The 14523-nt window shown below is 31.0% G+C and overlaps 2 protein-coding genes and 1 pseudogene across 2 annotated transcripts; all 3 read right to left on the bottom strand.

The window, feature by feature from the left end:
* Positions 1-81: 81 nt before the first annotated feature.
* On the bottom strand, positions 82-2438 carry LOC115702637 (pentatricopeptide repeat-containing protein At2g17670). The gene is made up of 2 exons (XM_030630056.2): positions 955-2438; positions 82-661 (listed from the first exon to the last, which is right to left on the bottom strand). The coding sequence occupies exon 1, from the start codon at positions 2356-2358 to the stop codon at positions 958-960; it is 1401 nt and encodes a 466-aa protein (XP_030485916.1). The 5' UTR covers positions 2359-2438; the 3' UTR covers positions 82-661; positions 955-957.
* An 883-nt stretch (positions 2439-3321) lies between these two features.
* LOC133032098 (endochitinase A2-like) lies at positions 3322-4599 on the bottom strand (annotated as a pseudogene).
* Positions 4600-6284: 1685 nt separating this feature from the next.
* On the bottom strand, positions 6285-12962 carry LOC115704151 (butanoate--CoA ligase AAE1). The gene is made up of 2 exons (XM_030631370.2): positions 11284-12962; positions 6285-7909 (listed from the first exon to the last, which is right to left on the bottom strand). The coding sequence occupies exons 1-2, from the start codon at positions 11629-11631 to the stop codon at positions 6335-6337; spliced, it is 1923 nt and encodes a 640-aa protein (XP_030487230.2). The 5' UTR covers positions 11632-12962; the 3' UTR covers positions 6285-6334.
* Between the last annotated feature and the right edge of the window lie 1561 nt (positions 12963-14523).

Here is a 14523-nt window from a genome sequence, read left to right on the forward strand (position 1 = left end):
TAGCAAAGCTTACATAAACATTGTTTAATTGCAAAAATTTCATCATAAACACAATCAAAGCTAACTCTTGTACGGCAGAGATGGTACCTAAATACTCATGTTCTCAGTGTTTTTCCATGCTAATCATTTTTAGTCAACATCTATGAGTTTAAGGGACTAACAAACCAAGATATGAAAACCAGTGAATCTTTTAGAAATAAATGTAAGAGCTTAAAATCTTACAGGATTTTACAACTTTGAGTGAAAGGTGGAACTTGCCTGAGCAATATGATGGAACTTACAGTTTTTATGTGAAGAGAGGGAGTATAGTTTATCCAATGTAATCATATGCTAGTGATTACTGTCTCTAGTGCCAGTGTCCTCACAGCTGTGCTAGTAGTCTTAATCATCATCATGGCATCAAGACTTTTTATATTTTGGATCATGATCCTTAAAGCCTGTGGTTTGCTTCTGCTGCAGCCCATCACTGCCCCATTAGAAAATAATTGTAACAGTTCAACTTCTAGTTGTTGCAAACTTGCATTTGCAGCTAGCTAGCTGGGCTCCAATCATGTCTAGACAGAATTGGCCTTTGGCATTTTCATACACATATGATATAACTGCATCTTTTCACCAGGAGTAGAAGACAATAGTTGACATCTTAAGAAAACAAAAGAAGTTCCTACAAAAGACCCAATATTCAAGTATTAATGGCTCCAAACAACGACATGGACATAACTCGTGAATAGAACTAAGTTCAAGGTTATATATTAGATGATCCTGTCTTGTTAAGTTTGAAGCAAGTAAATAGCATCATAACAATATTTTGATCTTTGTTTAACCACTAACTTTCAGCCTTTCCAAGTAGTTCGAAATTATGATTACCTAAACTTTTAAAATGAATAACAAAGTCATGAAATAATGACCAAGTTGTGAACTTCGTAAATTCTTTAAACAAGAGTTTATATAAAATACCATTTACATAACATGGCTTTGTTCTGTAGCTTTTTTCAAACCCTTGAGTGTAACCTCCAGTGTGGAGAAAGCAACAACATCAGTCAAACTTTTGCTCTCAACCGCATAATCGAAAACTTCATAAGCCTCTGCAATCTTACCGTGCCTGCAAAGTGTCCTAACAAATGCAGCATAAGCAGCTGTCTCAAGCTGCATCCCACCTTCTTTCATTGACCTATACAATTCAATCCCTTTCTCCAAAAACCTTGACTTACAAAACCCATATAACAAAGTATTATAAGTACATGAATTAGGAGAACAACCCTTGTCTTCCATTTCCTCCAATAACGCAAATGCCCCCAAAGCATCCCCTTCCCGGCATAGCCCATTCATCAAAGAAGTATAAGTTACTACATCAGGGAAATGACCCATCTCAGCCATGATACTCAAATACTTCCTAGCTTCCTTAGCTCTACCCGATTTCGATAACCCAAAAATCAAAGTATTGTAAGTGACAAGATCAGGCTCAATCCCATTCTCCTTCATTTTGTTATAAACCCCAATAGCCTCACTCCCTTTACTAACCATACAATAACCTTTCATAATAGTATTATAAAGGAAACAATCAGGCTTAAACCCTTCCTCAGCTAAAACCCCTAATAACCTAGTGGCTTCCCTTAAATTCTTGCTATTACATACATTGTCAATCAAAATAGTATAAGTAACAAGATCAGGCTTAACACTAAATTCAGTTCTCATCTCATAAATAAAATCATAAACAGTACTAAGTGTCCTGAATTTGCATAATTGTCTAACGAGAAAATTATAAGTGAAAGTATCAGGTACCGCGTGCTTCAAAGATAACTCTTTTACAACTTCAATGGCGTCCTCAATTCGACCCACTGAACAGAGAGCTCGTACGGCGATATCAGTGGTGACTTTATCTGGGTTTGACCCGTCGTTGACCATGAGATTTAAGGTTTGGTGAACAGGGGCGAGAGAAGAATCCGATGCTTTACAGGACTGAATTAACAATATGTGGTAAGTGGATCGATCGGGGGAAAAGGAAGGATGGGTTTTGCTCATGTGGCGGAGAAGAGAGATTGAATCGTTGATGGTGGAGATTGAGGCGTAGGATTGGAGGAGGGAGTTATGGAATCGCTGGTCAAGAGGGGATCTTGCGGTGGTGATAATGGTGTTGAAGAGATTCTTGGCGTCTGAGAGATTGGGGGATTTGAAGGGAGCTGGTGATTTGGTGGGTTCGGTAGAGTCATTGGGTTTTCGAGTTGTTCTGGCTGAAGGTCTGGACTTTGAGGGTCTGTTGTTGGGTATGGGGGATTGAGATTCGGCCTGAACTAGAGGAGATGATAGTTTGAGCTGTGCCGATCCAACAGCAGAGCGAAACGATGTTGGGAATTTTCCCATCTTCTTCTTCTTCTTCTTGTCCGAATCGATTTCGTCTCTTCTGGTTTTTTTTATTTTCAGTTTCGAGCCCTAAGCAAGGGTTTTAGGGTTTTAGGGCAGGAGAATGAGGAAGACATAATAAACGACATGTCGTTTATGATAATAATAAACAAGATGTCGTTTACTTTTTTTTTTTTTTTTGGATAAATTTGATTTTTGCCTTTTAACTTTGACGTATATCAAATAATGTCACTTGAACTTTTTAAGTCGTTAAAAATTTTTCTTAAACTATAGAGATTGTTAGATTTAAGGAATTTTGTCTAATTTTACTAAAAAAATCTAATATGGATGAAAATTTTGATAGCACAATTTAATACATGTCAAAATTTAAAAGACATGATTTAATAGATATCAAAGTTTAAGGACACAATTTAGTACATGAACAATTGCTATATTAGCAAAATTAAATTAAATTAGATAAAAATTCTTAAATCTAACAATTTCAATTTTTAACAATTTAAAATATTCAGCAGTATAATTTAATAGGGACAAAAATTTTAATTAGTCTTAAATAATATTTATTAATTTGGTATAGAAAAGATAATTTTTTAAAAAAGTTTTAGCCTTTATTGTTTTGTTAAATGATTTTCACACTTGGAAATTTTACAATCTATCTCCTTATTTCATCCAAATAGGATATATATGAATATGAATCTTGATCAAAAAGGAGTTTGATAACAATCCCATAGCTAATTCTAAAAAAAGCATAGAATGATTCACAATAGTAAAAGAATAATTAATCTTTCTTTATTTCATTCACTAATAATAAGTTAGCTAGCCAATGGAGATTTATTATCAAATTAATATTAGTTCTCTTATAAATCATATATATAGTCACTCACTCATTACGATCCATCTCCTTATTTCAATTAATCCAAAGAGGATATATATATACAGTTAGAGAACATATATGATTATGAAATATCAAGCAAAAGGACTTTGATTGTAACAATCCAAGTTAGGTCCATAGCCAATTCTAAAAATATCACAATATCTCTTGTAGAATCCAATCCTACTAGCCACCCTATCATCTCGGCCATGACCACATTCAAGGCCACCATTGATGATGTTGGTAATGACACCAAAACCAGGGGCTCTCCCGGCTGATCGGTCACTCTGGGATGGTGACCACGGCCCTATGATGACATCGTGGCTCGATGGCTTGTTACCCTGTGGAGTCATCCCGAACCATAATGCTGTCTTAAAAGACACCACTGCATATGTGCCCTGGATCGTTTATAAAAATTGAGAACTATAAAAGGTACTACTAGTATCTAGTACTTTTTTAATGTAATACTACTATTAATGTAATTAAGTAAGTATTGGGTCTTATATAATTTAACAAAATAACTTTTAAGGAATACCATTAAATAATCGTTGAGCATTATTTTATAAAAAGTGTTAAGCACTGCTAGTTATGGTTATAAGTCTTGGTTGGCTAGACTTTTAAAAATTGTTTTTAAGTTTCTGAAACTTTAAAAATACTTCTATTGTTGGGGTAAGCTCTAAAGAGCTCTTTCACAAAAGCTAGCTTTGGTAACTTTCTCAAGAAAAATTTCTTAAGTTTTCAGAAGTAAAAGTTCAGCCAAACAAAACTACGATTATAAATAATTAAGTGTATACGTATTGAGTTAATTGGATAGGTCCTCTGCCGTAATAGGTTTTTCGAGGAGGACGGTCTTTTGCTACTCTCACAAGGCACACTTTGATTCTTTTCCCTCACAAAACAATAACCCAATGTGTATGGACCGTCTGCTGCACTTGCTCATCCTCCTGTAAATATGAACATTGTTAAATATCACTATTGGTTTGTGAATGCCTAGTGATGTTACATAAGAATTTTTAAATTAAAATATTAAATTATCAAAACTTATTACACTTACAATAATATAATACTTTGTGATTGTGATAGTGGTAAGCATTCTTAATACATTTTAGTATGTTTATATTAAATTAAACTTATAGTATGTATTATAGGATAATTTGTTAGTGTGATTTAATATCAAATTGTTAAATAGGTGTGTCACTTTTTAGTTAATTAGGTGATCGTGTTGTAGTTTTTCATGAGAGGTTTGACCAAGAAAGGCAGAAATTTCTGTTTTACGAGTGTGATCATCATTGACAATTGGTTGTGCAGTATTGAGGTGTGGAGCCCATTGGGGCACAATACTCCTCCTCTTTATTTCCCACATTGCTCACCCAAGCCTCCTCCATCCTACCAACAACAACATAATAAATACAATCTTACTCTAGCTTACAACTATGAGTTTAACAATTATTTTGTTTATGATTTAATGCACAATTATGGTTTTTATTAGGGCTGTACAAAAAAAAATTGTAAACCGCCTAAACTGAATAACCTGTCTAAACCAAACCGAAAAAATCGATAAAAATTACAAACCGAAATAACCCGAAAAAATTATAAACCGCCCAATCTGTTAATTGGGCGGGTTGAAAATAGGTCCAACCCGCCCAATTAAACCGACCAACCCGATTTTGCACTATTATTTTTTTAAAAAACTTTTTATAGTTTTTATTATATATAATATAAATGATTAAATATATAATAATATAAAGTTATATACTTAATTATTAGTTTTAAAGTCATATATATGGTATTGTATTTTGGTGGAATGTGATTTTTTTTAAATTGACCGTATACATGTTATAATAATATAAATTATAGTGGCTACAAAATTATTTTTTATTTTTTATTTTTAATTTCAATAAATTTTTGCAGTGCGTGGATTTTCTAATATCTCAAACAAATTTTAGTTTATTTTTTTTTCATAATCGCATTTGTTGTAGCTATTTAAGACCGTTTGTAATTTTCAAAAAATTTCAAATAATTTAGAAGTTGTTTGGCTGTGTTTTCAGTTTTTAATTTTCAAAATTGTGTTTTTAAAAGAGTGAATAGAAAATAGTTTTTTATCATTTTAAAAATTTAATGGTGTTTGACTCAGGTTTTTTGAAATTAGTTTTAATATTTTTTTACTAAAAAAACCAAAATTCTACACCGTACCATGATATGAACCCATCCAACCCCAGACCGAACCCCGACCCAGACCCGAACCCGATCCCAGACCCTAAATCCAAACCCGAACCTGGACCTGGGCTCGCTCGAACCTGGTCCAAGAACCGGACCTGGGTTGGCGTTCGAGTTTGGTTTCGGGGTCCGAGTTAGGGACGGAGTTCGGGGTTCGAGTCAGGGCGGGGTTTGGAGTCCAGGTCTGGGGTCGTGGTTTAACGGTTTGGGGTTCGTGATTCAAGTCTAGGTCTGAGTCTGTGTCTGGGGTCTAGGTTTGGGTTTGGGTATGGGTCTGGGTTCGGGTTTGGGTCTAGGTCCGGATCCAGTCTAGTTTTGGGTACGGGGTTCAAGTTTGGGGTCGGGTCTGAGATCTGGGTTCGGGTTGGGGTCTAAGGTCTATGGTCTAAGTTTAGGTCCAAGTCGGGGCTCAGGTCCGTGTTTGGAGTCTGGGCTGAGTCGGGGTTCGGATTCAAGGCTCATAATTTTAATATCATGGTTTGTAAATTGTTTAAGCATACTCTTTGATTAGACAATGATTTTTTGTTTTTTGAAAGAAACAATATACTTTGTAACTCAATTTTAGTGCAATATTAATATAATATCTCGTATTCTTGAATAAAAAAATATTTTTTTTTTATCTTTTTTTAAATTAAAAATTCAGTCTCATCAAGACTTGACTACGTAGTAGTAATGATTTATTTATAAGAGTTACAGTACTACTCCATTGAAAGACCATAATTATAATCATCACTTAATTAAAATCACTATAGTAATAGAATATTAACTAATTAAAAATTACAACTAGCTAGTATGTAATATAAATGAACAGCTTGAATATTGTTAACAAAAGCTCAAAGAGTAATAATAATTTGTTCATAATTTTTTTATCATCGTCATCATATGATAAATTTAGAATATAATACCATTATTGGAGTTGTTGACCTTGTTCCTAAGAGCAAATTTCTGAACCTTCCCAGTTGGATTAAGAGGCAAATCTCCAAATATAACAACATTTGGAACCATATAACTTGGCAAATTTCTCTCCTTACAAAACTCAATAATATCTTGAGAACTAATAGCATTACTAGTATTAGTATTCTCTATCTTCAACTTGACAAAAGCGCAAAGACTACTAATATTTGATGAACATTGCTCATTAGCATCATTAGTTTCTTTGCACAATCTTCTTCCAACCACAGCAACCGCCGACACAAGAGGATGACACAATAGCACAGCCTCAACCTCGAGTGTGCTCACAACATGGCCTTCTCTACTTATCACAACATCCACGGCTCTATCTTTCATTTCTACATACCCATCTGGGTGCCTCACTCCGACATCTCCTGTTCTATACCACCCTTCTTTGAAACCACTATGAGTTTCTTTGTTATTATGATTAGGGTTTTTTACATACCCAGACATCAAAGTATTTCCTCTTAACATGATCTCGCCAATTGTTTTCCCATCTTTTGGAACACTCTCCATGGTTTTTGAATCTTTTACATCGAATCCTTCCATTGTTATAACACTACTCCTTAAACGTTGGTCGTGTTTTGCTTTTACATTATCATTAGGTATCCATGGTTCGATAATAATTGGACCAAGAGCCTCAGTCATACCATAACCGTTGCTTATGTTAAACCCTAGCTCGCTCACCTTCTTCATAACATGCTCACACGGGAGTGTTCCTGCAACCACAAGCTCCACTCTCGATGATAATGGCTTATTATTTTCCGATGCTTTAGCCAGAATGCTCAAAAGGGTAGGTTTCCCACACAAGTGAGTAACTTTGTGTTGAGTAATGGCGTCGAATATGACATCTGCGGAGATGTCATTGTTTCTAAGGCAGACATTGGTTCCACCAATGGCTGCAATCGCCCAAGGAAAACACCAACCATTGCAACGAAACATGTCTACTGTCCATAAAAAGACAGTAGCATGTCTAGTAGTACTAGTAATAGTACTCCTAGCCATGCCCATGTTGATAATATTTGCCATGGAGTTGAGATACACAGCTCGATGGCTATACACAACTCCTTTAGGGTTTCCTGTGGAGCCTGAAGTGTAGTTCACTGAGATTGGATCGCGTTCATCATTTGGTCGTCGTACTATCTCAAACTTATGAAGATGAGGTGGTGGTGCTAACTCAAGCAATTGGTTATAATCCAAGGAACCTTGTGGCAAATTAAAAGATGAAGAAGAAGATGATGAGGATTGTATATTAGGTGGAATAAGGACAAGGGTTGGTGGTGGTTGATGGTTATTAATATGATTATGATTTTGTGTGAGAGAGTGCAATGCTTTAAGAACAAGATCAAGAAATTGGTAGTCAACAAAAATGAATTTAGGATTTAGTTGGAGAAATATGTTGGCTAATGTGGTATGATCTAGGGTGTAATTAAGAGCAGAGAGGATTGCACCTGCCATTGGAACCCCAAAGTGTAACTCGTAAAGAGCTGGAATGTTTGGTGCAATGGCAACCACCTGCGCCCACATCCAATTCAACAGAAATCAATTAACTACTATTTATATACATAAAATATTATATAATTAGCTATATATCAATTACCTAATTAAGCCCCCAAAACATCAACCTCTTTTTTTTTTGTTTTACTAAAAACAATTACTTAATTTTAGTTCTCAGCATGTGTCATAATGACCATCTAAATATAGAGATAAAGAGCATTATTATATGATATTAAGGTGTTTAATAGTATTATGAAGTTATGCCTTATAATTAGTTAAATATTATTTAATCTTTATGTAAAATAAGTAAGACTAGATATTAAATTGTACTAATAATAATAATCTCATTAAGGTTGTTAGGTACTATGGGCAAGGCCGGTCCTAAAATATAGTGAGTCATAAAAAAATATTTTTGAGCCTTTTATTTAAAAAAAAAAAAATTGTAATATTTTCTAAAATTAATAAGAATAGACACAAACATAGCCCGCTATATACTCAAAACAAGATTCGAGTGATCTTTACATTTGTTTGTAGTAGTGCCTAAAACTATTATGAAATATTATATCAATCATAATTTACTAGGATGTTAAATACTTTAAAATACTAAATAATAATATTTTTAAATTAAAATTAAATTCACATGACAATATAATAATAATAATTTTAGAGAGCACTAATACCTAATAATAATACTCCCATTACTTCAAATGAATAAGAACATGTGGGTACGTACATTCAGAGTCTAAAGGTAATAAAATAGCATTAATTGTGGTCCTAAATTGGAAAATGGTAAAGAGGGCTTTTTCATCAATTGGATGTTGTGTCAAAAATTTATTACATGCATGTGCACCCAACTTCAAAATAGGGATTTGCACTTCTCTTTCAAAAAAAAAAAAAAACTACATTTAATTATCATGTAAAAATAGTCAAAGGAAAACATTCTTAATAACCAAATGAATATATATATATATTTTCAGATACTAATAATTCTTATATATTATTTTGTGGTTGGTTAGTAATATTTTTTAAATTAAAATTATTATATTAAATTGTATGAGACTTAATATAATTAATTGAACTAATAGTAATATTAACACATAAAAAAAAATACTAAACACTGCTAATATCCTTTAGTATTTCTTATACATTTTCCTTATAAATATAAATATAAATAAATAATATATCCACTAATTAATTATGCATGGCATCGTGGGAATTAATAATTAAAGCGTAAAAGGAACTAAGGATATAAATATATAGAATATTTGTGACAATGATATTCAAATTTTATTTAATGGTTGCACTTTAATATTTAATTTCTTTTTTTCAGTAATAATATAAAAAATTTAGTTGTTAAACTAATATTGTAACAAAATATTAATTTTTGTATTATGACCAGAAAAAATATAAATACTATGCAAACAACTAAAAAGATTTAAGTATTGGCCGTACATCAGTTTCTCAGCTGCCCCCATTAATCTCTATATGGTCCTATTATATATACAAGATTGGCCAGCCTTGACTAATAATGGGTTAAGAAATTTTTTTATGTATATTATATTTAAAATAAAATAAAATGTGAGTATTATTGAACCAGTGTTCATAAAAGTTTTTAAAAATGCTAATTTTTAATAAAATAAATATATATATTTTTGTGCATTATTTATATATATTATATATGTAGGGATCTGATTTTGTACCGTGATGTACTTTTACGGAATGTGTTCCGTGGTACATTAAGTGGGTCTCAGAGTACATTAAATGAGTGTCAGGGTACGTTTATACTTTTTAACCCTAATTACCCCTAGATCAATCTCAGCCGTTAGATGAAATAACTCCCTCATCTGAGGGCTGCCGTACATCACGGATTACAATGCGTGAAAATATAATAACAGGACAAAATCATATCCCTATATATGTATATAGAATAATTTTATTAGTGAAAAATTGGTATAAAGATAATATAATATACGTGACGTGACTGCGTTTGATAGCATCTTTAATTTGACAATGCATATCATCATGATCTTCATCAAACAAATAAAAAGACAATATGCATATCATGATATATATTTTTCGTGGGGCCTATATATATATATAAATTTGCATTGTTTAATTAGGAGTTTTAGTTAATTGGGACTGATTATATTTATATAAATACATATCTTTAAGCCAAACAGCCAATGATATAATGATACGTACGATTAATTTCACTTATTTTATTTCTTTAGAAAATATTATTGAGAGAGAGAGAGAGAATATTCATATTTGTAATATGCTCAATTCCATGGAGTAGTAGCTTAGTGCGTTTCACTTTCACCTAGTCAATTATATAAATATATATTTGTTTATACATAGAGATGACTTAATAAAATAATATATACTTTCTTTTATAAAAATACAAACAAGTTAAAAGTCACAAAAGCGTGTTTCACTATGATCAGTTGAATTATGAAAAATGAGTTACCTTTTAAGATTAATAAATTTGACTCTACCTATATATATATATATATATAAATATTTATGATATGATCTATATATATATAGGTGCATGCATGCATGCATGTACACATGTTCTAATTTTACTTATTTTAGGCCACAAATATCGGCCCTAAAGACACGCAACTATATATGCATGATGATGATGATATATACTTTGATATGTCTTGATGATGATTTGTCTTTGTTTAATTAATGTTTTTTTGCTTTTTCAGAAATTATATGTTAAAAATAAAAGACATATATATAAAACTATTAAAATAAAAAATTTGACCAGGTTGCACATATATATATATATTAATGTAATAATAAAATGTTGTAGACAAGACAGATCATGATGATATGATAGATCTATATATGAAGACTTTTCATTACGCGTAGCTCATGAAAAACCTTTTTACATATATATATACATGAGAAAGAGAATTGATACAAAATATTATCCTTCTTCGCGGTGATATTATTATTATTGTACGTAATTAACTGTAGTAATATTCATTTGAGAATTACTAAAAGTACTAAATTACTTAGTATTTATTGTCATAGCCTTATTAATATAATTGAATATATCAAGTCTCATATAATTTTAAAAAATAATTTATAAATAATATTACTAATTAATTGAAATGTGCTAATATATATTACATGATCTCTATATATATATAGTCTAGTCAATAGGGACAAAAGAGTTATAATAAATATCTTATAATATAATATGTCCTATATATCTACATTAATATACATACATAAATAAAAATCATATATACCATCATCATCATATCATCAAAAGTAGACCTTGTTATATAAATTCATGAGTAGTAGCTAGATCATTTCATCGTTATATATAAAATATGAAAGAGAAAGTAATATATATATGTATAATATTGACTTACAAGATCATGGGGAGAGATTCCTAAATGGATGAGAGCATAAGAGAGTTGAAGAGATGTTCGATGAGTTTGAGACCATGAAAATGAGATATTATGATCATAATCAATTATTGAAGTTTCATCTCCAAAAACATCTCCTGCTCTTTCTAAGAAGCTTATTGGTGTTAAACCTATGTAATTTTCTGATGATGATGACCACTCCATACCCTTTATTATATATACCTTTATATATATATATATATATATATGATGCTCTTCTCTCCTTTTCTCTTGATCGAATAATGATCTCTCTGGTACTAATATACCACAATTTGTAAGTCTTGGTCTTTCTTTTTCCCAATATATAAGCATATAATGTTAGATAAATTAATAATAAATTCAACATTTATTGCTATATAACATACAACACAATAATAACATATAATAATTAAGTATGCGTACTTAATTGATCCATAACAATTACCATAATTTCATAATGCAATACTATCAAATAAGTCTTCCTCCCTAGATCTCTAAATCAGAAGCAATTTATTTATCTGATTATCAAAAGTATATACAATTGTGATGAGACAATATATATTTATAGAATTAGGAAGGGGACTTAGCTACATATATAGCCCTAGTTGGACTGAGCCCTGTTCATCAAAAGTTTCAGTTAAAGGGCCTATTCTGCTTCACCTAGACTTTACACATAGTAGCTAAGCTCATTAACTATTGACCACCAACAATATGGGCTAATACAACAAAAAACTATCCAATCAACCCAAATTTTAATAAAACCAATAAAAGTTAATGGAAAGTTACCAAAATACTGGGTTTTAAACAAATGTTTACAATTTTACTGTTACACGGTAAAAATTACTTTTATACTGCCCTGAGCTTTTTTTTTCTTTTATATTGTAGACACCGAATATCAAGAATAATGTCTCCATCTTCCATACCCACGCACAGAACTACCATAAAAATACGAACACACCTGGAAAATAACCATTAATTTCGGTGAGATTGAACAAAAATAGTGAAAAATAAATAATAATCATGGCATAACAACGGTAAAACAACACTAAAACAAATAAAAAAACAAAAAAAGATTAAAAAAAACCAAACATCTTATGCACAACATTAACACCATATGCAATAGCGTCTATATTTACAAGCTCAGTCTTGAAAAATCAGAATAAAAAAAATACTAAAAAAAACCTAAACCAACACAAAATAAATGTAAAACAATGAAGCAAAAATAACCACTTAGAAAATCATAAAAAAACCACACACCTCAAAACCCTTTTGTCAGTGAGCTCGTCAAATGTATTTATAGGAGAATAAAAGTAAAAAAAACCACAAAAATAACCAATAGAAAAAGAAGAAGAAATGTATTTATAGATTCCATCTTCCAAACCTACGGACAGATCCACCACAGCAACACGAGAACAACTGAAAAATAACCATTAATTCTTGCGACATAGAGCAAGAACACTAAAATCGACATGAAATAAATAAATTATAACAAAACAAGCATAAAACAACACTAAAACAAATAAAAAAAATAAAAGAAAAAAAGAATTAAAAAAAACTAATCATCTTCTGCACAACCTCACACTAGATGCAATAGATGTTAAATTTGCAAGCCCAGTTCTGAAAAATCAGAATAAAAAAATAACACGCTTATTTTTCTAAAAAACGTGACTGAAAATTTTAAAAATTAAAGAAAAAAATAAAAACAAGATGAAGAAGAATTAGAACTGGACAAAGAAATCAAATAAAAAAACATATATTTGTTAATGGAGAGAAAGAGAGAGCTTTTGATGAAAAAGAGAGTGATAGATTATGGCAAAACAATCGTAAAACAACACTAAAACAAATTAAAAAAAAATAAAAGAAAAAAAATTAAAAAAAAAAAACTAATCATCTTCTGCACAACCTCACACCAGATGCAATAGATATTAAATTCGCAAATCCAATTCTGAAAAATCAGAATAAAAAAATAACACTCTTATTTTTCTCAAAAACATGATTGAAAATTTTAAAAATTAAAGAAAAAAATAAAAACAAAATGAAGAAGAAGAAGAAGTGAACAAAGAAATCAAATAAAAAAACATATATGTTTTTTTAAAACATAAAAAAATATATATGTTAATAGAGAGAAAGATAGAGTTTTTTTATGAAGAAGACATTGATAGATTTTGAAACAAAAAAAAAAAACCCTAAAAGAAGAAAATGAATAAGGAGAGAAAATAATGAAAAGTAATAAAAAGTAGTGTAGGGTCTGATATACTTATCGTCAAAATTAAATTAAATGAAAAGAATAAAAAAATAATGTCACAGATGTGACAATATCAAGTCAAGTCAAACTATTTTTAAGAATTTAAAATATAATAATAATAAGACATCCAAACTATCAAGTTTGTGTTAAAAATAAAACAAATTTTTTTTAATAAAAAAGCAGTATATTAGTATAAAAATAAAACAATAAAAATGTAGTAAAAATCAAGAAATAGTAATTAAAATTGAAATAAAATTGAAAAAACAATATAGGGTGTAAAATTTCTAAAATTAATGTAAGTCTAAATAAAAATTCTAACATATAAATATATATTATATTATATATATCACGATATATATTATATAAGGGAAATTTGATTAATTATGCATTTATTAGACCAATTTTTTTTTTGTAAACCTAAACTATCCAACATTGGTAGAATATTTCATTTTTTCCTAAAACCCCATTCTCTCTCTCTCTCTCTCTGTGTGTGTGTGTGTGTGTAAACACGCACACGTAGGAGCACACAAACGACCCACAACCTTAGTTCTTTCTCTCCACGACCACCATGACCACAGACCCAAGGACCCACGGACTCAATCACCACTGCATGCGGACCCAACGACTTCTTCATCAACCACGGCTTCACTATCAACAATGTTGTCAAAGGAATAAATTATATAATTAATGTTTGTTATTTGTGAGTAGATGTTAGATTTAAGGTCGAAAATGACCAGATTTGAGTTTTAGGCTAAAAACTTATTTTTTGTCAGGCCCGATGGTGGTCCGATAGTGGTCTGATGCCTTCCTGTTGTTAAAATGAGTAAAAGTTGAAGACGAAGGTCCGATGGTAGCTCGATGATATGATCCGATTGGGTCTAATGGTGGCACGATGCCTTCCTCAAAAGCTTAATGAATGGAGCTTAACATCTATAAATGTAGATATGGTCCAATAGTGGTCCGATAGTGGTCCGATGGTC

This window comes from Cannabis sativa, chromosome X (assembly GCF_029168945.1).
Source record: "Cannabis sativa cultivar Pink pepper isolate KNU-18-1 chromosome X, ASM2916894v1, whole genome shotgun sequence".
NCBI classification, from domain to species: domain Eukaryota; kingdom Viridiplantae; phylum Streptophyta; class Magnoliopsida; order Rosales; family Cannabaceae; genus Cannabis; species Cannabis sativa.